Source organism: Eumetopias jubatus, unplaced genomic scaffold, assembly GCF_037043125.1.
Source record: "Eumetopias jubatus isolate StellerSeaLion01/CBP00866 unplaced genomic scaffold, mEumJub1_p1.0 scaffold_11, whole genome shotgun sequence".
Classification (NCBI taxonomy): Eukaryota; Metazoa; Chordata; class Mammalia; order Carnivora; family Otariidae; genus Eumetopias; species Eumetopias jubatus.
Window position 1 is genome coordinate 24602521 of NW_028274817.1, and position 25158 is coordinate 24627678.

Below are 25158 nucleotides of genomic sequence, written 5' to 3' on the forward strand. Positions count from 1 at the left end.
ATACGAGGCACAATGTTAAGCTGTTTTGGTTGTGTGAAGAAGCGACTTGCTCAGACTAGCTCAGGTGATAAGGATTTATCGTAAACGTGCCTCTCCAAAGATTGAAAATGAATCCAGCTCTAGAAACCTCAGCCATACAAGTTTGTGAATCTTCAGCCTAGGGTTCTGCTTTTCATATGATGCAGTGACTGGCCTCATGTCTGCTATTTTATATGACCATCTACTTCTCTTCCTGCCACCACGTAGCTTCATATGTCTTAGGAGGTGCCGAGAGCATAAGAGGAATACAGTGCTGTAGGAGATCAGAAGAGAAAAATATTGCTTCTTTATTTAGATTTCAAGGAGTGCTTAATTTTTGAAAGGAATAGCATTGGTATTGGACCTCAGAGAAACAGTGAGATGTAGACAGAGTGTGGGATGAAAAGGCATTCAGAGTGGAAAGTCAAGTATGAAAATAAAGATTCAATGATGGAAAGCACCAGTTGTGTCTTTTGAACAGCCAATGTTGCAATTTGGCTGGAGAAAATGAAATATAGAAAGGTAAACTGGGGCAAAATCATGCCTTTTTAACCTCCCAAATGTATAGTTTTAAACTTTGTAATTGAATTCTAATTTAATCAACATATATGTACATATTAAACATATCATAACATACAATATCATATATTATATAATAACATTTAACACAGAATTTTTTTAATTTAATTTAATTTAATTTTGTTATGTTATGTTAGTCACCATACAGTACATCATCAGTTTTGTTTGTTTGTTTCTGTTTGTTTTTTTTATTTTTTTATTATGTTATGTTAATCACCATACATTACATCATTAGTTTTTGATGTAGTGTTCCATGATTCATTGTTTGCATATAACACCCAGTGCTATGTAACAATTATGATACTGATATTATGTATGCATTATATATACATATAATTAATTTTGCAATTTCAGAAACAGTTCAAACAAAGCATTCTTCCGAAATATCTTCCAGTGGCCTTTGCTTTGGTTTATTTTACATAACTGGAACACATTTGTCACTCCATTGACAAGATTATGTAGTGAGGTGCATGGCATTAGGCATCACATGGATTGATAGCATAAGAAATTTCCTGTCTTTAGAATTCATCGTTTAGTTGAGGGACAAGACAAAGAAGCACAAACAGACATAAAGGTCCCAGAGGCAGATGCCTCTGTCACTGACTGCTTACATCATCCCTAACCACTGTACACAGGTACTACAGTCCAACCCCCTTGTTAGCTTTCTTGCCCTCGTATCTTTTCTCGGGTCCCTTACTCCCCAATCTGCCCTACAGCAGCATGAAGAGACACCTAAATGGTTCTCAAATCGAAGTAACTAGTCCTTGGTTTAAAGGCCACCCTCATAGACATCTGACTACGTTCATTCCTCTCCAAGGTGGCAGACTTGTTTGTCATTGGAAAATACTGTCTTGAGGATCTCAGAGTCTTAATAAAAGGCAGAAGAGCAAAAAGGAATCACTCATAAACTTTGATTGCTTTTGATGAAGTAACATGGATAAGAGCTTAAAACATAAATTCCTTGATAAATGTTGGACCAAAGCTTAACCAAACTCTGCAAATAACAGTTATGTGTTAAGTAGTCAAGATGCCAGCAAAAGACTTTTTTTTCTTACTAATTCTCCAGGAAACAGGCTAACTAATCCAAGGTGACATAATTACAGTAAGACTCAACAAAGCCTCAGTCTGATCCAGGATAGAAAGGTATCTTCTTGCTTCTTTTGAATGCCCTCCAGAAAGAGAAGGCCACATCCAAAATATTCCAAACTAATTCCAAACCCAAGAGATATCTCTGTGCCTATTACCTGATTCAACTACTGATATAGCAGTTATAATTTTGTAAAGCACACATAGAAATGACTCTAGAAAGACATGTCTTCACATGAAACCTGGAATATCTGTGGAATGATTCTATGTAGATTAATGATGTGGCAGTTAGTAGTGGCAGCTCTGCTGAGAATAGCAGGCAGCCTTCTAGGGAGACAGAGAACTTCATGTCTCATTATTTTTTTCAACTGACTCTAAGCTTTTTGAAGCTGTGTGTGTGTGTGTGTGTGTTTGCATGATAATGAAATTAAGCTTTTTTATGCAATCTAAAGATTTAACATGTAATTTAGCTTTATTGAACTTCTTTCCAGAATCCTGGATTAAAAATATTTACAAGGTAGGAAAGCAAGATACTGCTAGTTCAGTATAGAACATTATAATAGATTCGTGGTGGAAAATAATTTGATATACTAAGAAAATAGTTCTAAAAATAAATAGACTCAGCGCCTGAAAAATGTAACTAAAGCTAGGGTCAGGTAATGTGCTTTAATTGTATACATGTCTGTCCTCCATGCCCTGGCCCCCACCCCACCCCACTGAGCTTCTGAGAGCAGGGACATTCACTTTCACCATTATTCTTGGGTATAAAACATGCCTAACACTTAATAAGTACTCTATACAAGCTTATTTAGAGAATAACCAGTTTAGGGTTGGGAAGGTAGTACATTAGCATTAGCGGGCCTATTGTTTTCTGTCCCATCTCTCATTCCATTGTTTGCCTCTGCCACCTTGCCATTCCCACACATTGTTCACTAAGCCGTCAACAAACTGATCTCTTTCAATTGGGCCTTTTCCCATACCTTTGCTGTGAAACCTTATAGACTAGTCTGTTCTCTCTTTTTTAACTCTGCCACCATTCATTATTCCCTGCTCTTTCAGTCAGTTGTGTTTATATGTATGTGCTTCACCTTACCCCCCTATCAGTTGTATGACCTTCTTCTCTGATGACCACCATTGTTTCTTGTGAGTTTTCAGGTTAATACATATGTTCGAGGAAGGGGAAAGAGGGTTGAATGGCAGATCGATGTCTGCAATCTTTGCAATGAGGTTAGTCAATAAAGAGTACACACAAATGTGTTTTTTGCTCTTCTTAGTCCACACTGTAGTTTATTTTCTGAAAGATATATGATGCTGACCATTTGGTATAAAGGTAGAAAGCGGTTATGACAGCAAGTAAAGGCATCCTCATCACAAGTGCTACCCTTGCTAGACCATGTGATCGTGGGCAAGTAACAAATTTTCCATGCTTCATTTTCCTTGTCTTAAATTTTAACGTATTTATGGATTGTACTAGTAACTATATCCTCACAATAGCTTACAACATCTTATAATGGGAACGGTATATTAACAGAATGATATTTGTACCTCTCTGAGAACTGAGAGTAATTAAATACAGTAGAAAACCATTTATTCAGAATGTCTAAGACCTGATCTGCTCTAGATTAATTATTATCAGTGTTTAGATATTTTAATTCCAAATGAGAAGATAATTGTTAAAGGAATGCTAGTTCATAAAGTGTGCCATTTAGTGTGGTATGTAAAGCATAGTGAGAAAAAAGTTTAAAATCATCCATGTGTGAGAAAGTACAAAACATAATATGGAATGTAAGATATGATAGAAAATAAACCAGTTTTTAAAACACATGTCTTAGGAAATACTTATTTACTGGTAATATAGTATCCCGATCAACTGAAGCATAGGTTGGTGCTAGGTACTAAATTGTGTCTCCCCCAAATTCATATTGTTGAAGCCCTAACCCCCAGTGTGATGGGATTTGGAGATGGGCCTTTGGGTGATAATTAGGTTTAGATGAGGTCATGAGGGCAGAGCCCTCGTAATGTGATTAGTACTCTTATAAAAAGAGACATCAGAGAGCTTGTTCCTTCACTCTCTCCCTGTCACGTGAGGATACAGTGAAAAGGTGAACGCTGCAAGTGAGGAAGAAAGCCTTCACCAGAAACCAACCGTGCTGGCCCCTTGATCTGGGGCTTCTCGCCTCTAGAACTGTGAGAAAAAAATTTTGTTGTTGTTTCAGCCACTCAGTCTATATGGCATTCTGTTATGGAAACCTGATCTAATAAAGATAGTTTGCTATGTGTCATTTTATTACCTCCAGATTTTGGTGAGTAGTAAGTAAATTTTTTTCTTTTATCATCATTTAATAAAGCCTCAAATTTCCAAATGCAATCACTTTTCTCTTCTCAGTGTGTAAATTAAAGAATAGGCTGTATGTGTTAACAGAATTCAGTGCATTAAAACTATGCTTACCCATTAAAGCATAAATGACCAAGAACATCATAATTCTTTTACTACCAGCAAGATTCATGATGATAATCATGTAATCATCTAATTTGCCCACCCTCTTCATAATGCTTGGATTTGGCTACACATTGATGTCACTAACCTACATTATCACACTATCAGTCACCATATGAGGTAAAATAAAGATGCAATTAGTGAAGGAATGGATGACTTTCCTATTGTGGCAAAAGAACACATAACATAAAATTTGCCATTATAACCACTTTTAAGTGTGCAATGGAACTATATACACATTGTTGTGCAAGAGCTCTCTAGAAATTTTCCATCTCACAAAACCAAAACTCCTTCCCACTGAATAACAGTTCCCCAATTTCCCCTTCCCTCAGCCCCTGATCATTTACCTCCTAAGAGTTTGATTATATACCTCACATAAGTAGAACTACATGGTATTTTTGTGACTGGCTTATTTCATATGTAATATCCTCAAGGTTCAATCCATGTTGCAGCATTTGACAGGACTTTCTTATTTATTAAGGCTGAATAATGTTCCATAGTATGTATATACCATGTTTTCCTTTTCAGTTCATCCATCATTGGACATTTACATTGCTTCCAACTTGGGCTAGTGTGACTAATTCTTCCATGAACATGGATGTGCAAATATATCTTCAAGGTCCTGTTTTCAGTTACTTTGGATATATACCCAGAATTGGGATTGCCAGTTATATGGTAATTCTATTTTCTAATGTTTTTGAAGAATCTTTATACTTGTTTTCCATAGGATCTGCAACATTTTACATTTCTACCAGCGATGCACAAAGTTCCGATTTCTCTGCATCCTCACCAAGTCTTATTTTCTGGGTTGTTTTTTTTATAGTGGCCATCCTAATAATATGTGTCAGGAATATGTCATTGTGGTTTTGATTTGCATTTTCATGAGGATGTTGATGCATCTTTTCAATATGCTTATTGGTAATTTGTGTATCTTCTTTGGAGAAATGTCACCTCAAGTCCTTTGCCTACTTTTTAAATCAGGTTATCTTTTGTTATTGTTGAGTTTTAAGAGTTCTTTATATATTCTAGATAGAAACCCCTCATCAGATATATTGTTTGAAAATATTTTCTCCCATTCTGTAGTTCGCCTTTCCACTCTGTGCCTTGTTTCCTTTGCTGCATGTATTGAGTAATCATTTAAAAAGTTATTTTAGAAAATCACTGTTGTTCAGATAGACACTTGTATTCATTATATTCCTGTATAAAGAAACTTCTGTTGCAGTGTTTAGATCATTGGGGGTTGTTTTCGTTTGTTTGTTTTTACATTTTCAGGTCTTTCAAATGGAGGTGTTATATAAATTACATTGGAATGTTTGTGTTATGAATAATTTAGTAATTGGTGCAAAACAAGTTACAAAAATCTATAAAATGTAAAATAACATTTAATTCACTTTAAAAGAAAAGAGATGTAATACCCCTAGGGATTTTAGACTTCAGATTTTGGCATATCCATGAAGTATTACACTATGGATTTATATAATAGAGCCAACCATTAGAGCTGTTTTTTTGAGGAACACTTGTAGTAGCTACTTGGACTATCATAACCTTAGCCATCCTTGTCATTATCCATTGCTGTAACTTTAGCATGTCTTTATAAAAGGAAAACCCCCATCCATGACTCATAGTTTCAGGAAATCCATGTTATTTTAATAACATTTATTTGAAACCAGTTTGATAATCTCTGTGAGTAGACAGATGGTCAGCATGAATGCAAATTGTATAAAATGAGAATTTATTTTATAGCCATAGTATTTCTTTAGTAAATATGGTTAGGTTTTAATGTGCAGATAGAAAAATAGTGTAAATAAATTGCTCAGTTGTCTTTTTAAAGAAAGCCCATTAAGCAATCTCTTCTAATATTTTCAGGATCAACTTGGGATAAAATGATATACCAACTAAGTTAAAGACTGTTAATAAGTATCACATAAATTTATATAAGTACTACTGAAATGAGGATATTTGCTACCGAGAATTAAAAGGAAGCATTTAACGACACATGCATGAGCATATTGAATTGCATTTACAAATAAAGTAACCCATTACATGGATGTTATTATAAGTTGTTACATAGCTGATTCAGCCCCAGAATTTTATCTTCAGTGTTTGTAATAAATAGGGTTGACAAGTGTGATAGAAGCACTGTTGGTGTGGTTTGCTTTGAATCCCAGGAGAGACAGCTGAGTGGCAGCAAACAGTCAATTCAATGCCATAGGACCCAAGGCACTGGGCTAAGTTCTTCACTTCTTCATCTCTAAAATGGGCACAATGTATGACCTTAAAACATCACATTTTCTTCCAAAAAGTAGAAAATATTCATCTCCTTAGAATATTTTCAAAATCCCACTTTCTTAATATTTTTCAGATAGTCCATTTTCATAGCATACTAATTATGTGAGCAAGAAGGTACAGTAACAGAATAGAGAGATCCAAGAATAGTAACACTAAGAAGCAGTAAATGAAGCTGATAATATGTTCACAATGAGTGTGTATCAGCAAATGTTTTGTTTCCGTGGCACCAATACAATTGATTAAAACTCTTCTAAGTCAGTTATTTCTTTTGGATTATAAAAAGTCCCTAATCTGATATGGTGTGTTTTAATGACAAATCCATGGCCATAGTCTCTGTAACAAGACATTGTGTAAATGATTTCAGTCAGAAGGTCAGAAGAGGTCTTAACATCTGAGTAGCCTTTCCCCATCTTGGACCTGCTACTCCTAAAAGAGAAAAGGGATGTGTTTTCCTTTTCATCTTACTTCACAGGTACATATCTTAACAAGACATAGAAAAAGAACTACAGTAGTTCCTCTTTATCTGCAGTTTTAGCCAGCCTTGTCAATCACGGTCCAGAAGCAGATGATCTTCTTTCTGACATATTGTCAGGAGGTCAGTAGTAGTCTAATGCTACGTCACAATGCCCACATCACTCACCTCACTACCTCTCATCACACAGGCATTTTATCAGCTCACGTCATCACACGATGAAGAGTGAGTACAGTACAATAAGATATTTTGAGAGAGACCACATTCCCGTAATTTTTATTATAGTATACTGTTATAATTGCTCTATTTTATGGTTATTGTTGTTAATCTCTTACTGTGTCTAATTTATAACCTAAGCTTTATCATAGGCATGTATGTATAGGAAAAACATAGTATATATAGGGTTCAGTACTACCCATGGTTTCAGGCATCCATCGGGAGTCTTGGAATGTATCCTCCATGAGTAAGGGGCAGGGGGAATACTGTAGGAGCAGGAACAGCACTGAATTCTTTGAAAGACAGCTGTCTTCTAATCTAAATTCATGAGAACAATTATGATAATGATTATATTGGTAACTAATATTAACCGAGTTTATAACATCTACCAGGCAATCTGCTAAGTACTTAGCATACAACCCTGGTCTGATATCCATGCTCTTTACATATACTATACTAGAGTATCATTAATATGCAATGCTTTAATAAATATATTTGGATATAGTATAAGGCAAGTCATCTACCACAAATTAGGTTGACACATAGTTACATAATTGTTCAAATATCATTAGCTTATAATGTGGATGTTGATCCTAGTGCCAATATGACAAAGTTCCTGTGTATTTATTTAACATGAATGCTATGCCTATGGAACACCATACTTCTAAGTAGCAGACATAATTTGTTCAGTGACATTTTGGTATATACTATTTTAATATGTCTCTGAATATTCCTGACACTTTATCCAGCTATCTATGCTCCTTCCCTCGTGGGATTTTATGTACTTTAAGGGAATTCTTTGAAAGGCAGTTTTGCTTGCAGCTTTGCCCAGTGAATAAAGTATCAGATAATATTTGTGAAGGTCTTTGAGAGATGCAGATGAAAGGTGCTTCCTAAATACAAAGCACTAATGTTGTATTCATGAAAATGGTTTTTCTTCATATCCTTTGCTTGAATGTTAAAGTCCCAAGGTGTTACTGCAATAAGTACTTTAGAAATGCATGTATACCCCCAAATCATTTAGTATAGGGGAAAATGCAAGTGAATGCACTCAGAGCACTTAAATAAAAATCATGAAATAGAGTCTGTTATCTGAAGCAAAAGGGACTGAGAGCATAATAAGAAAGCTAATCAATAGGAAGGGTTTGTTGTGGCTTGGAGGAACAGGAAAGGAGTCAACTGTTCTTATATTGACTCATGACTTCAATAATAGCTTCTTAGAACCTTTTTGAAGAAAATAAGAAACGTGTGAAAATTGTAAAATGTTTTTTAACTATAATGGAGATGTTTTAAATAATCAAATATGTTAGAATCAGATAGGTTTTCTCATAAGTTACTTACTAGATGGTACCTGAATTTTAGAAATTTTGCTGAGTTCAATAATTAATCATTCATTTAATAATATTACTTGGTGGTTACTATGTGCCAGACACTCTCTAGTAAGTGCTTTATACACATGACATCATTTAACTCTCACAAAAACATTAAGAGATATACAGATAAGGAAACAGAGGTTTGAAAAGGTTTGATTGCTCACTATCAAACTGATAGTACATAGCGGAGCTGTTATTTAAACGCAGACTGATCTGATCCTAATGTCTGTAACTTAACTACTGTGTCATTTGGAAATGTCACGATGTACTCGCAGATTTCAACAAGTCACACAGAGATGAGTTCCTCTAAACAAGTAAATTGGTAGTCGAGAAAATACTCTACTTGACTCATGTTATTGAATATAAACAACTGAAACCAAGACACTCTTCTCTTTATCTTCTACTTCTGAGTACAACGTGTTCCATAACAATTAGATTTAATCCCTTCTCTACTTTGGCTTCTCCATCATTTTTTTTGGAAAGTTACAAGTGATAATAATATATCTCTATACCTTGACCTGCAACTGACTTTTAATGACCACTGCTAGAAGGCCTCATGGTAGACTATGGCCAGACTTGCCCAGGGAAGTCCTGTAAGGGAGAGTACGTGGGCAACACCTAGGCCCTGTATTGTGTGTACACATAAGGGAAAATTTGCCCTAGTGCTGCCATGGCAAGAATTTGGAGATTGAGGAGCTGGACATGAAGCCTGCATGATAGGACTTCTTGAGTAACAGAATTATGCTTTACATAAGCTGTTTCCAAATGCTAATGAGGCTGGGAGTACAAAAGACCACAGTCTCATAGTAATATGTTCTTTCACCCTGTTAGACACCTCACTCTGTGCAGGCTACCAGCACGACCAAATCAAGGCTTGCCTTTGTGGAGTACAAGGAATGCAGAATGGAGCCATGTATACACATGCCTGCATTCTCATTTTATTTGTGTCCTTTGCAGTGCTTATTTGCAGTTGGTGAGTAAATCAAAGTGAAAGCAAACTCGAATCAAGTCCAGGTTGTCATCACACCCATCAAAGAACCCAGATCGCACTCTTCAGTTGGGTCTGGTGTAGACCCCAAGTATTAATACACAGGAACGAGCTTCCATGCACTCGTTCACTGATTTCAAGCACTACAAGAGGTCTCTTTGAAAACTGCTTCTTAAAAGCATGTGTGTTTAATCCTCTGTCCCTCTCAGCAGGTCTTTTATCATACATAAAATGTTCTCCCTGAGAATCATTTGAAACAAGTTATTTAAATGACCTTAACTAAGAATTAGGTTGCTTAAGATACTTTGTTAAAGAGTTATCAGTCACTACCTATGAAATATTTTCTTATTTTCTGGGATTACCATTTATATTTATTAGTATAGTCTCATTCATAGTTTCTTCAACATATGTTCTCATTTTTTCTTCTGTTTATGCCGGCTGACTGTCTTCCCCTTGAGACAAGCTTATTTTTTTAGTTTTCCTAAGGCATCTATACATGGTGGGGTGGGGAGGAACCTGTCTGAATCCACCACTTGTTCAATCTACTCTAACATTATATTAGTAGGTTCCACTAATTTGCTCATTTTGATGGACATTTTACTTGATCCACTAGCAAACACGTCTCTATCAATATATCAGTATATTTCCTAATTGAGCTGCCTTCTCATGACTTCATTAGCCATCTTCCAGTTAATGAAGTCTCAAGTGCAATCTATACGTAATTTGAGGCTACATGTGAAAAGACATAATTACAAAAGAATTTGTCAGGTAACTTTTTTGTATTCTGGGTGATGTTCATCCAGAATCTTGCATTTTGTTTGGGGAACCATAAAGACCTAGTTAAATTGGAGGGAGTCCAGGGAGATAAGCAGTAATGTAATTGAGGGAATGAATCAGATTTTGAAGGAAAAATCAAATGAGTTAAATATGCATAGCTTAGCATAAGCAAAGTTTATAAGGCAGGCTTAGTAATATATCTTAATGTTGGCACCTCTCCAACAAACAAATCTATTTAGCCATCTCACTAAAATAACATGTGGAAAAACAAGAAAATGAAAATTTGTAATAAGGAGGGAATTAATCAATGAACATTTTAGGCAGATAGCTTCAGATACAAGCTGTGCCCACACAATGCCAAAACAACTGGTAAGAATGGGAGGAATTCAATCAAATAATATATTTGACATCATAAAACATTCTCTCACACGGTAGTTGTTGTAATTGTTTTTTTTTAATAAAATAAACTTCATTGAATTCCAGCTAAAACTTTGAATGTATTCCAATTAATTAAATTCACGAATAAACAAAATTTTAAACTTGTATTGACTAAAATTATGGGCTCAGTGTTTGGGAGATATAAAGATGATTCAGACCTAGATCCTGATATAAGACAAGGAGATGCATAGCTTGATTGCAAGCTGGGAAATAAAACTTACTCTCTCTTTTCTACATAGCTATCACGTCCCAGTTCATACCTCTTAGGAGACTCCCTCAATAACCCAAAGATCAGGCAAAAAGTCTGATGGCAGCCAGTAGTATTCTACCATCAGCCATCAAGATCACAATTCTCAATTTTTTTGGCTCCAACATATTTGAATAACATGTACATGTGTATAACACTCCTGTGAGAATACCAAGATTTTTGTTCCCAATCCCCACCCTGCCCCATTTTCTTTTTCTTTGGTTGGGGGGGAGGAATAAACAAATTTTTCATCATCCCCATGGTATGCATATAATCATTTTACCAGGAAGTGGGTGTAGGAACTAGTGATTAAAATGGTTTGGGGGGGGTGCCTGGGTGGCTCAGTCAGTGAAGCGTCTGCCTTCAGCTCAGGTCATGATCCCGGGGTCCTGGGATGGAGCCCCACATTGGGCTCCCTGCTCAGCGGGGAGCCTGCTTCTCACTCTCCTGCTGCCTGCACCTCCCCCTGCTTGTACTCACACTCTCTCTCTCTGTGTCAAATAAAAAAATAAATAAAATCTTTAAAAAAATAATAAAATAAAATAAAATGGTTTATGGGATCACAGTTGATGGCCAAACTCTGGTATGTTTGGATCCTAGAGCTGAGAGCTGCTGAACTCGGTCAAAACATGGGTGAAATGTGAGAATTGTCTGGTCTTGTGGATACTGCTGTAACAGGGCTGTCTCTCCCCCACTACCCCAGGTGTGGGCTATGTACCTGTTCATTCCCCAGGTACAGATGCTAGAACTCATCTCTATCACCTCACTAGGTGTCCACAGGTCTCCTTTGTTCCTAAAGTTGTGCTGGGGGAGAAGAACTACAGGGTGTGTGGAACCTTTCTCACCAAATAGCCAGACAGTATTGCTTAGATGATGGTATTAATAATCAGTACTTTTTCTTCAGTCTTTATTTGAAATAGTTTGGGATGGTGGGGCTAAAACCTCCCCAAGCTTTCCCTAGTCCTCCGTGCTTTGTTTTTATCTTGTAGGATTGTTTTGTCTTTTATATCTTGTTTTTTATTACTCTTAATGTAGCTTGCCCTCATTATTTAACATATGGTAGTATGGAAAGATTTTTCTTTGAGAATTAGACACAGTCATAATGTTTTCTTGATTTGTGTTCCAAACATTCAGAGTTTCATTTTCATAAATAACATTAAAATGATTTTCATCCATTGCTTTTTGAACAAATACAGGGTGACCATTTGTAATAGTCTAATAAAAAAAAAAAACCAAAGCTCTCAAAGTGAAAACTTTGTAAAATTCCAGAATATCTGTTATTAGCTAATTTATTAAATGATTCACTGTCAATTAATTCATAACCCTCCATTACCTACTTGCAAATAAATAATGAACTTGGGGATTGAAAATAATTGAAATACCTACATATGACTTTAGTTTGAGGATAAAGTAAATATGAACTTTTAAGGATCATTACTTTTTTATATTTTCTTTTTGATATACTTCACTGCCTAATAATGGAAGCCACAGCATCATTGTCAGCATAAGATAAATCAGGGCAATTATCTATTTCTTGTTTCCTGGTACATAATGGATAATAGAGTTTCCTTCAAGACCACAGTGAAAAAGGCTTTGGCCAACCACTAATTTCAATTGTTAATTAATACCATATATTAATATTTAGAATTTGACATTTAAAAATCCAAATCGTACTGTAAAGTAGAGCTCTTTACCATTCTATTTAGAAAAATGAATAGGTAACAAATGCATTGACTTCACTTTTCCTTTTTTTGTAACATTGCCAAACTGCTCTGAAAATATAAGCAAAGATGTATCCATCCTGTATTTTCACAACCAAGAAAATTAGGTAGTTTGAACATTTACTTCAATAATTTAAGGAAAACAACATTTAGCCACAGTCTTTTCTTTTTTTTTCCCCCTTGATTGTGAAGTCCTAGTTTATTTGTCTTAATCTATGTCAGAGAGTTGATTGAGTTAACAAACCAGCCACTTATTGGCAGAAATATTGACTATTATTCGTAAGATTGGCTAATTGCACTATGTAAAGCCAATACAGTGCACAGCACAGTTGGATTCCCCCTATAACAGGAAGAAATGGGTCGGGGGAGGGCTGCCTTGTAGATATTTGACCCGTTGTTATGCTTGTACAACACACAGGAGAACAGGAAAAGAAATTAATGAGACCTAGAAAATAGGAAGTTTAAACTTGCTGGTGGTAGACCAGCACATCCTTTGAAGATAAGCATCAGTTTATGGAGAGACTGAAGTGTAAATACGAGTTTCAGCACAAACATGTCAAAGGATTGTAGGTGCTTCAGTGTTGACCTTTATTTCCAGTGGTTGTAACAAAGGTCAACCTGACAAAAATTAATAGGGCGTACTCTCTTACTTGCTGTCTTGGTAAGAAAACCAAAGTCCTCAAAGGATATGCTTGATATGCTTTACAGTCTCAAAGATAGTACGTAGCATCGCAGGGTTCTGGAACCATGCATAGTTCAGTCATCTAGAACCAGACTGAAACCATGTAAACTGGAAAACATTATTTATTGTTGGCCTTCCTCCAGATCTTCTGTGACTCTTCTCCTGCCGTCACGTGCTTTAAATGCCAATTCTCTGTTTCTCTCTCCTGCTGTCCTTTTCTCTTATCTGTGTCTCGCTCAGACACATGCCCATACATACACACAACTATCTATTAAACATTAGCTATTTAATAGACTTTATTTACATTCTCAATCTAATGGTTTATTTAACTAATGAATCTGCTTTTATTGAAGGCTGCAAGTACATTAATATTAAAGCCATATTATTTGAGCCAGGAAAGTGATAAGGTGTACCTATTTACTCAATTTTCTTCTGAAAACCAATTTTCTTACCTTAATACTCTTTGAGCCTCTAATAATAATTATAAGGTTGAGAACAGAAACATCCACAGCCAGATACACTTAAGACTAATTTGGTGATCACCAAGCACTATCAAGTTAATGGATATTAGCCATAACATGCGAATTTAAAAACCACCTCCTCACAGGTTGTGAAAGCTCCTTGTGGCAAGTAAAGTACTATAAAGTAGCAATATACATTTAGAATTAGTAGTAATCGTTAATATTAATAATAAACCTCTCCTTTTTATTTTAAACCATTTTCTTTTTATCCCCTCTCCTGCCTAGGAGGGAGAACAGCTCAGAAAAGCAACCCAGGGAACCAAAGGCTTATAATTGGCCTCGGGAGACTTGACTTAAGTAGTTATGGCAATAACCCTTTGTGCCCTGATGTTCTTTGCTCATGTAGATTACCAAGGCCTTCATAAGCATTAATTAATATTACCTCATAAGAGTTCAGAGAGGCTGTTAAATACTAATACTAGCCCATAATCCTTCATCAAAAATCTTTGGGGTCCTTTTGTTTCAAAATTTAGAATTTTCCAGATTTTACACAGGTAATGCCATGCATATATTGTATGGGGTGTGGGCCAGCATCCTTTAATAATATATCAATATTTCTGCAGCTAAATGTATAAAAATTCTCTAAATGAAATAAAGACCATAAATACCCTTATTTCAGTTTAGATCAGGTTTTGCTACCAAATGAATGAGAAAAAAAAAAAAAAAAACTCGGTTTTCAGGAATTTCTTGATTCCAGAGCTGCAGATGAGGTATTGTCCCGCCATCTTCTCTTTGGCCAATGAGTTAATGAAACACAGACTTAAGGCCAGGAAGGGCAGACATGTTTTCTGACTCCCTGTGACCTTTTTCTACAGCTCTGAGAATATAGGTGCTCCTCTTGGTAACATACACTGCATAGTAACTTTGGGGAAAAAAACAGATTTTGGAGGTTATTGTCCTAGTATCAGTACAGAAAAGTTTGATTGGTTAAGTACATGGATCTGAGGAAAACTAGGCATGTGTCTACTTTGGTTACATTTTTCAGAAAGGAATTATCCATTAGCATTGCTGTATTAATGACAGTATTTATTTTTAACACTTAACAGAAAATTATTTTGCTTGTACAGTCAGTTCTGCTACAACGCTTGTTTTGAAAATATCAATTTGTTCTCATGCTTTTGGTATCTTTGAGAACAATTTGAACATAAGACAAATTTCATGTCTGCATACATGTGATTCCATCTGTTAAAAATACTAGGGGAAGGCAGAAAACTGCGCCCAGCAGAATGAACCATGTAGGAATATACAAAATACACATGTGCATATACCTGAAACATCCACCAGCTGTCTTAGTTCACCGCCCTGTGTTAGGAACCTTGCCCATCCACATCTGGGATTAGATCTTTCTGTGTGACTCGGACAACCCTCCTTCCATCACTCCACAGTAACTCATAAGTTGCAACCCATCTGACACTCACTTTCACAAGCAAACTTCAGGTCTTGTGCCCCAAACCCCCTTTCCCCATTAAGTCCTTTTCCAGTGCGTGATTTTGCATAGGGCAGTGAATGTTAGAAATGCAACTGTCGCCTTATAGCCCAATGGACTGTGTTAATGAAGCATAAGGGGCACAACACCCTAATGGACCCTTCAATAAATTCCCACACAGTGTTTCTGAGTAGAGGTATTCTAATTTCTGGTGAAAAGTTTCTCGAGCTAAAAAAAGACAAAACAAAAAACCCAACTAGGCATGACCACTTTCTTTTCCCGCTTCCGTTTTGGAGACAATGGCAATGTTGTTCCTGAAGGCATATACCTCTGTTAACAGTTCTGCCTCTCCTAAAATGCCCTAGATATACAATCTGGAGGAATTTTCCTCCCCTGGAGATTTTTATTACCAAGTTATTTTAAGACCTCAAACCTGAAACTGGATCCTACCCAAGTATATTATGTGAATTAGACCTTCCATCTGAAATCTTAATTTACTTTCATAAAACTTTATAAGTATGTCCAGATATCCACATTTGCATAATCACTACACCCCCCCCTTCCCTTACGTCTCTCTCTTGGGCACAGAAATGCATGGCTGCCAGATACATTTGGAAGTGAATGCATGTGACTCTTCACCCCTTGGAACTGGTGTTCTAGAGCTCCTGACAGTGAACCCTAATGTATTTTTCATTAGTGTTTAATGTTGGGAAATCCCATTTCATGGAGCCCAGGGATTAAGTTACTTCATTTGGAAGAGATCAAGTGCATTCCACATCTTTTTCCTGAGGTGAAAAAAAGAATGAAGCTGAGATCATTTGCATTTCATAAGGGCTTAAGGTCTGGATGTATTCCACTCAATTCAACAATCCAATATTGTAAAAGCTTTTAAAGACAATATTAACAAGTAGGGAAACCTGGCATATTTAAAATGTGAAAATAAAAATATATAATAAAATAGATATAAATCAACACACACACACACACACACACACACACACACAATCAAAATAACTATACAGAGCAGTTCTACCTGCAGCAGAAATGATATAATGTTACAATAATACCATGATTGTACTTTTCAATGAAGTAGAATTTTTATCATTTTCATAATAAGGAAGTTGCAAAGATTTTGAGGAAATCCAAAAAGCAATAAATCCAGATGATAATGAGTGATTCTTCTTTTGAACAATTGTACTGAATAGACACTTTCTGTCTTTTGAACAACTATACTGACACAAACACCTACTGATTAAGCTAATAGATGTCACATGTCATTTGGAGGTGTTCTGGACACAACACCTAAACTAGATTCCTTTTCTTCTTCTAACTCTGGACTCCCACCCTTTGTTTCCCTTGCTTGCATCATTAAGTTCGTGGATTTAGGTGGCAAGTCAGTAGAGCGTGTCACTGCTGCTCTTTTCATGTCTTAGAGGGACGTGATTTTAAGCACCTTTTTGGGGTATCATTGTCCTTCCCCATGGCTGTGGGAGAGATTTCACTAGGACCTCCAAGGGGGAAACCTACTGCTTTGTGAACTGTCAAATAGATACCCAGTGACCACATCAGAATGAAAGAGCCCAGGGGACGCTGAGAGTGGTTCTCTAGATCCCATGGGGGAGTGAAATAAAAGCTCTTAGGGATTTTACTCTGTACCTAGCACTGTGCTCATGTGACATGCAAGAAAATAGAATATGATCTTGCTCTAAGAAATATACAGTCCATTTTGATAGATAAGACAAAAACATGGGATAACAAGGGAATACTATAATATTACAAACTCAGGGGCCAAAGTTATGATAAAAATAGTAAATGGTAAAGTCAGAGAAGACAGTCATATTTATTTTCCAAAATAGCATATGGAAAAAAAAGTGCTGGGCTGGCTGGGAATCATCAGACATAGGCAGACAAATTCATACAAGTTGAATGACTTTGAACAAGTCACTCTACCTCTCTGAGTCTTGGGTTTCTCGTCTGTAAAATGGAGAGGGGAGGAAGGAGAGCTGAACTAGGTGATCCCTATGGTCATTTCCAGTCTGAAAGTTTCATCCTTCTACTGCATTTAATAAATGAGTAGTCACTGACGTGTGACGTATGTCCAAGAACATTTAATTAAATCTAATTGCTAAGAGAAAGATTATCTCCATTTTACAAATGAAGAGTTAATGTTTCCAAATGGCAGAGGCAGAATTCAAACCCAGGTTTGCCGTTACCCCCAAATTCTATGCTCTTTCCACGATGCTGCACTGCATACTATTACACCAAACCACCTTCCTTTTCGACGCTTAAAGAGATAAGAGCTAAGGAGGGAAGCAGACATATAAACAAATAACCACAATGGAAGTGAAAAATCCAGAAGATGTGGAGGATTCTGTGTCTCTAAATCTTAAGGAGGTAAAGAGAGCTTGTATTACAAAGGTCTACAATGTAGTGAGTGGAGCATTGGCCAGAGAGTCAGGAGATGCGGGTTCTAGTTTGGGCCCTGCCCAGTGTCCCTGGCAAGCTGTTCTCTGGACATCAGTTTTCTCATCTGCAAAATGAAAGGATTTTCAAGGTCTTTTGGGTTCCAGCATTGGGTGCTTTACTGAGTCCAAAGATGGAAAGCACGCTTCTAGTTATGGTTATGAATATGAGCCCTGAGGTTTAAAAAAATTAATGAGATGTTAAGTGCTTGTGATGATATTTTTAGTGGATATGGGATTTGGGCTGGGCCTGGAATAATGGGTTGATTTCGAAAATTCATGAAGCATTTTAGTTCCTTTTAAATATCCAAGGGTAGCTGATTATCTAAAGGAATATTTTGTATTAAAATGAATGATCACTACTCCTTTCCCTATCTATCTTTTGTACAACTTCCTTTTTCATATAGCAACTTTATTTAAAGGGAGAGCCATCTATAGGAGAAAACATAGCCAAGAATTTGTCATGCTCTTGGGGCACCGGTATCATTTGAAAATATGAAAACCATGCCAGTGTCTTCGAAATTCAAGTTGGAGGTAGAGGGATGGAAAGAAGTTATTTTTTTCCCTGTGATCAGCCACTGCAAAGTGAGTCTCAGCACAAACCAGCTGAGCCCTTTTGCTAGGCATGGAAAGCCTCTGGCATTTTTCTGCTTTTTAACTCTCAGTCATTTGGGAGGTGGGACAAAGCCATGCTGTCTACAAAGTTTATCCAGAACGTGCTGGTGTTACAAGAGATCACTTGACATCTATTATGTTTCTCCTGTGGAAGAGAGGTGGCTATCAGCTACAATAGTGATTCCTTTTCAAAGGGGTTTAATTGGGGCATTTCTCATGGGCCAAATTCTAACTCGCTGTCTATACATGTGCCTGCCAGGAAAACAGTGGAAAAACACCAAACAATAGCGACAACAGAAGTCTGAGGACCGCTGTCCCAGGCTGCCCCCACAGCAAACAGGCAGAGAAAAAAATGGTTTCCCTTCCACCAAAGCTGCCGCTAATATGGTAGAGCTCCTACAAAGGTGTGGCGGGTGGGGGAGGGGCGCAGACTGTGTGTTGCATGGCCATGGAAATATATATAATAACCTGAACAAACTCCTTTTCCAAGCAGCACTCTTAGTTGGGGGCGGGGCGGTGGGCGGTGCTGGCAAAGAGATAAGTTTTGCGCAGTTGAATTCCATACTCAGGGAGCTGTTTTTCTGGAGTATGGATTTGCTCCTGTGTAGGCAGGCTAGCATCCTTTCCTGAGGTAAGCCAGAAGGTGGCCTTATACTTTTATTTGAAGTGTCGAATGATTTTTCTTGCAACAAATTTGTGCCTTTCACTGGTATTTTCCGAATTGAGATTTTTGCAACTGATGGAAATCTGCTCACTTCTGTTCTGTAACTTAGTGTCTTGTTTATGATTTATTTGTTCGGTAGCAGAAACTATGACAAATTGTGTGATGCAGCCTCATTTACTTTTTAGCTGCTATAGCCCTGAAGAATTTACATGTAAATGCAACTGTGAATGTTTTACATTTCATAAGCGTGCTGCACATGTTTTTGTAAGTTAAGTGACATTTTTACAGATAGACTGAACTTAAAGCTCTGCCCCGACCCCACAGGTTATATTCTTCTGAAATCCTCAGTCTGACAAGCTGTGTTTTCCTGACTGCCAAGTGGGAGAGTAAGTCTCTATTTGGTGTTTTTCTTCTCTCCTCTTTAGACATGCAGAGCAGCCCACACAACCAGTTCACCTTCAGACCCCTCCCACCACCGCCGCCGCCTCCGCATGCGTGCACCTGTGCCAGGAAACCACCCCCTGCAGCCGACTCTCTTCAGAGGAGATCAATGACTACCCGCAGCCAGCCTAGCCCAGCTGCTCCTGCTCCCCCAACCAGTACACAGGATTCGGTTCATCTGCATAACAGCTGGGTCTTGAATAGCAACATACCATTGGAGACCAGGTACTTGAGCTATTATTGATCCCAATAACTTAAATATTGGCAGAGGATGATTCCACCAAGTACAGAAACTCATTTCACCGTAGACATCTGCAGAGACGCATGAATGCACACGGAGATGCACACCCAGATGCCTGGGCAGAAGGCAGACCTCTCTGCGGGCACAGGAACGCACACAGGCGCACACATCTAGACTCGGGCACACTCACTGACACAGACCAAAGCAGATTCACGTGGAAAGATGAAACCACAGATGCATAAACACCCCACAGGCAGCCACCCACCAAAGCATATGAAACGAAGCAATTATCTAAACTATCAACGTGTCCTCCGTGTAAAAGGCACTCGCCCCTTGTTTTAGGAAACTGCAACATTACGGGAAAATCCAAACACAATTGGAGGAACAGTGACAATTTGGATTTTATTGTAAGATTCTTTCAAAAAGTAAGTTGCCTTCAAACATTTTTAAAAAGGATTTGCTTCATAGATCGGAGGTCCATGTGTACTTTTAAAAAAAACTCAATTCTGCCTCTAGGGTGCTGTTTGGTCTTTTGACAAAAAAGTTTGCCTCTATTTTTCTGGCACTTCACATATTTAGGTTTTAAGATTCACTCTTTAAATCTTTTTCATGGGATTAAAGTTACAGTTCTAGGTCTCTGGGTCATAATAGACTTTAGCACTAGAGGCGATTAAATGAGAAATTATTCATCATTTCTAGACACTCCCTCTTAAATTAAAAATTACAACTTCCTATTAACATAGACATTACCTAATAAAACATATGGTTTTGTTATCTTTTAAATTCAAGGACTTCCCCTTGCCTTCTATATGCCTTAGATCTACTACCAAAGCTTTTTCTGAACACATTTGTATGCAAACAATGGGTATAATATATCACTTGATAAGCAATGTGTGCTGTCAACTCTGATCAATTTCCATCCCAATATCTGGGAATTGGAATGGAAAGGGGAGGACTAATAAATGCACATTATAAGACTGCTTGTTTTTTTCATAGCAGATTAAGTTATATGCCAGCCATGGCATCAGTGTATATGTCACCACCAACAAACTGAGAGCATTATGGCTCAAATCCAGAAAACTCTATATCATCCATCACTACTAGATTAAATAGATTCATAAACTGATATTTCTGTTATCTCCCAAGAGAAAATATAGCAGTCAGTTCTGATGGTGAAGATAACCCAATTAGAACTGTACCAGTGATAGTGTTTGTGTATCGTTTCTTTTTTTTTTTTAATGAAAGAGGGAGGTGACTGAGGTGAGAGTAGCAGAGAACAATGTGTATCTTCAAGGAGTTTTTGCGAATGTTGGTGATTTACTCACTCCTTTTTAAAATTTATTTACTCAAAAAAATTATTTACTCACTCTTTTAATTCTTTTGTGGGGCTTGGTGATAGAGAGCTAAGGAAACAGTGGGGCAATCTGGTTATCTAGTGATCATGACAAGCAAAACACACTCCTTCCCTCTAAGAAGCCCAATAACAGAAAATCTGGAAGGAGGGTGGGGAATGGGGCTCAGGCAAAAGGAAGGAGAAAACTATTCTTATTTGAAGTGTACATCTAGGCGTGTTTGTACAAACTGCACCCACGGACCTTCTGTATCCATGCAAGGAATGTATTAATTGGTCTCAGCTTCGTAAGACGCAGAGAAGAACGTAAGTTTTCATGTGAGATTGTGCAGAGAGTACCTTTTTAGTACGTTTGGGAATATATTCAGTATCACAAAGATGAATTTTTTTAATATTTTATTTATTTATTTGACAGAGAGAGAGAGACAGCGAGAGAAGGAACACAGCAGGGGGAGTGGGAGAGGGAGAAGCAGGCTTCCCGCGGAGCAGGGAGCCCGATGCAGGGCTCGAACCCAGGACCCTGGGATCATGACCTGAGCCAAAGGCAGATGCTTAACGACTGAGCCACCCAGGTGCCCCACAAAGATGAATTTTTTAAAAACCTAGAAACCTCGTCAGCTTGATAAGCTAGGATTTCCCAAATATATATCCTTTGAAATGTTTGCTTCACATGTATTCAGTAAAAGGTAACTCTGGGGGCGTCCTGGCACATCGTCATGAGCCTCAGCTTCCTCATCTGTAAAAGTGAATGTGGAAATACCTGTCTCAACACGTTGTACAGATGATCGAGCTAGTGTGGCAGAAAGTGCCTCATACATTGCAAAGCGTTATACAACTCAAAGGTAATACTGCTATAAAAGATAAAAATTTAAAAAAATACTATTATCCTTACTAAGTGGTCACCTGCCTCTGCTTAAATAGCTCCAAAATAGGTGACTGATTTATCCCGAAGCCATTCTATTCCATCTCAAGCAACTACCAGAGGATTCTTATTGAACCCAAATCTCCCACCTCTTAACTCTGCCCATTTCTCCCAGATCTGCTTATGTGATCTCACAGAATAAATAAAATCCCTCACACACCTGACAGCCCTTCAATCTTCCTGATCCTGTTCTTCTTTGACCTGCATGTTTCCCCAGTTCCTTCCCCGTTTCCTCACATCAGCTGGTTTCAAATCCTCCATCCTGGTCTCTTTCTTTAGAACACAGTTCTAAACTACTGACTGCACTGCTCTTGAAGTGTCTTAGCCAAGGCTGAATGCAGGTGGGGGGTTTTATTAGGCTCCCTGGTCGCAGGGAGCAGAGTTCATTCAGGTTGCCTCAAATAACTGAGAACATCTTTTCAAGATAAAGTAGTCCCCCCCACCCCCGCTTATTGGTGGTTTTGCTTTCTGTAGTTTCAATTACCCGCTGTCAACTGTGGTCTAGAAACAGATGATCGTCCTTCTGACTTATCATCAGAAGGACAGTAGTAGCCTGATCCTGTGTCACAAGGCCTAGGTCATTCCCCCACTTTATCTCATCAGATAGGCATTTTATCATCCCCCATCATCACAAGAAGAAGGGTGAGTACATACGGTAAGGTATCTTGAGAAAGAGACCACATTCACATAACGTTTACTATAATATATTGTTATAATTGTTCTATTTTACAATCAGTTATTGTTGTTAGTCTCTTACTGTGCCTGATTTATAAATTAAACTTTATCATAGTTATGTATAGGAAAACATAGTATATATAGCGTTTAGTACTATTCCTGGTTTCAGGTATCCACTGGGGATTTTGGAATGTGTCTCCCTCAGATAAGGGGAGACAACTGTATTCTCTCAGTAAGGTGAGGCCGGAGGAGAGAAAGGGCCATGTGATTAAAAAAAAAAAAAAAAAAAAACAAGCCTACCCTTCAGCAAGAGTTGGGAACAGAGCTGATGTACCTTAGATGGAACTCTCAGCAATCACCATGATTGACTCATTCCAAAATCTGTGCTATGACTGACAATTGGTTGTCTCCTTTGTTCTTTTTTTTAAAGATTTTATTTATTTGTGAGAGAGAGAGCACAATCAGGGAGGTGGGGGCAGAGGGAGAGGGAGAAGCAGGCTCCCCAGTGAACAGGGAGACCAATGTAGGGCTTGATCCCTGGGATCATGACCTGAGCAGAAGGCAGATGCTTAACCAACTGAGCCACCCAGGCGCCCGCGTCTCCTTTGTTCTGACTAAATATTTCCATTAATGTTGTCTACTCCAATATAAGCTTTTTTGGTGGCTACATAACACTACTGATATACATTGAGAACACTTAGTAACTGAACTTTTAAAACGTCTTAAGTTCTGAGGCTAAGCCACCTTTCTTTTATTCTAAAATTATATAGTTGGAGACTTTTTTTAAAGATTTTAGTTATTTGACAGAGAGAATGAGAGGGAGAGAGTGACAAGCTTGGTGAGGGGCAGAGGGAGAAGCAGCCTCTCCCCTGAGCAGGGAGCCTGACACGGGGCTCGATCCCGGGACTCCAGGATCATGACCTGAGCCGAAGGCAGACGCTTAACCAACTGAGCCACCCAGGCACCCCTGTAGTTGGAGGTTTTTAACTCTGTGTTTGGGATGGGGGGTACGGGTGGAAATATGTTTAGAGCCTTGATTTGGCTTAATTTGATTTCACCTTGTTAACCTGTGGAGATGTAGTTGAATTTCAAATTCTGCTATACAAAGTATTTGCATTGCATTGCTCCCATAACTACGTCACCTGTACTTTTGTTAGCTATGCTCTCCTCATTTCTTTTTTTTTATTATTATTTGTAAGCCATTAATAAAAATGCTATGTAGGACAAGATCAAGGCTGGAGCTCTGTGGCACGCCACTAGAATCCTTCCCGTGGGTTGACACTTGTCCATCAGGCAACATTCTTTTACTAGAATACCACCCACGTTTCTCCATCTTGTTTGCAGGCATATCATGAGAGACCTTGTCAAATGCCTTGCTGATACCCAGATACAGTATGCCTACATTTTTACTGATCTGCCAATCCTATAGCCATGTAAAAATAGGTGAAATGAGATTTGTTTAACATGACTGGTTCTTAGAGAATTTGTGCTGCCTTCTCATGGTTACTATCTTTTTTTAAAAGTGCTTACAAATCATCCGTTTAGTAACATGTTCTAGAATTGTGCAGTCAACATAATATCCCTTGTTCTAGTCTAAGGATCCCATGTACTTCCAGTTCCTTTTAAAAACCAAAACCAGTATGCTGTCTCCACTCCTCTGACACATATCACCACACCGCGGTCCTGAAACTTTAGCAACTATGAAATCTGTGAGACTTGTCACCACTCTGGGACAGAATTTTAATTCATTTAGAACAGTTGAGTGCCTTCTTATGAATGCTTTGACTATCTTAGGCTTCAATTTCTGGTTACAGATGTTTACTTTACCCTTTTCTGTCTCTGATCATTCTTTTCCACAATGAAAGTGAGTCATTGAGAAGGCCTCCCTGATCTCGGTTATCCAATAGCATTGCATGAGTTGTACATCTATCCTATCCATGATCTTCTTGTTCTAAACCTGTATCTAAAAAAAAATTTATGTCGTCTTCAGCAGGTTTTTTTTCAAGTTTCAGGCTCATTTGGGGTATAAACCTTCTTGGCATTATTTTCATCACACCCTCTTAAATTTATTTATCCTTGATTTTCATCTCTTTCTTTTGTTCCGTGTTCCTTAGAAATGTAAACTGAATGGAGAGCACCCAGTATAGACATGCTGGCTGGTTTCAATAGGCAACAAACCTTTCCAACTCTTAATCCATCTCCTTGTTTTTTAAATGTCTCAGGGCATGAAATCACACCATCTTCACTTTAGAGAACTGCTTTCCTAAAGTCTAGGATTTTGCTTCATAATGTACTTATGGACTCTAAGCTACAATGGTTGTTTTCTCAAAAGGTTCCTATCACCTTAACTGGCCAGTTTCTCTTTTCTAGTCGGTGAGAAAAGCCAGTCTTATTTTCTCTACCTTTTCAGAAGTAGAGTTTCAACAAGGGAGGTTAAAGACCTTTCATATATTTGCC

General features: G+C 37.7%; 1 protein-coding gene across 4 annotated transcripts in view; it reads left to right on the forward strand.

Moving 5' to 3' along the window:
- Positions 1–25158, forward strand: part of TENM1 (teneurin transmembrane protein 1) — a 541361-nt gene that overhangs the window by 190119 nt on the left and 326084 nt on the right. For 3 of the 4 annotated variants that reach the window (XM_028122679.1, XM_028122680.1, XM_028122681.1), the window contains exon 4: positions 19497–19737. In XM_028122679.1, coding sequence (XP_027978480.1) covers positions 19497–19737 — 241 coding nt within the window. Of the gene's footprint in view, positions 1–19496; positions 19738–25158 lie in introns of those variants that run through there. The other variant, XM_088028927.1, reaches the window with a different exon arrangement.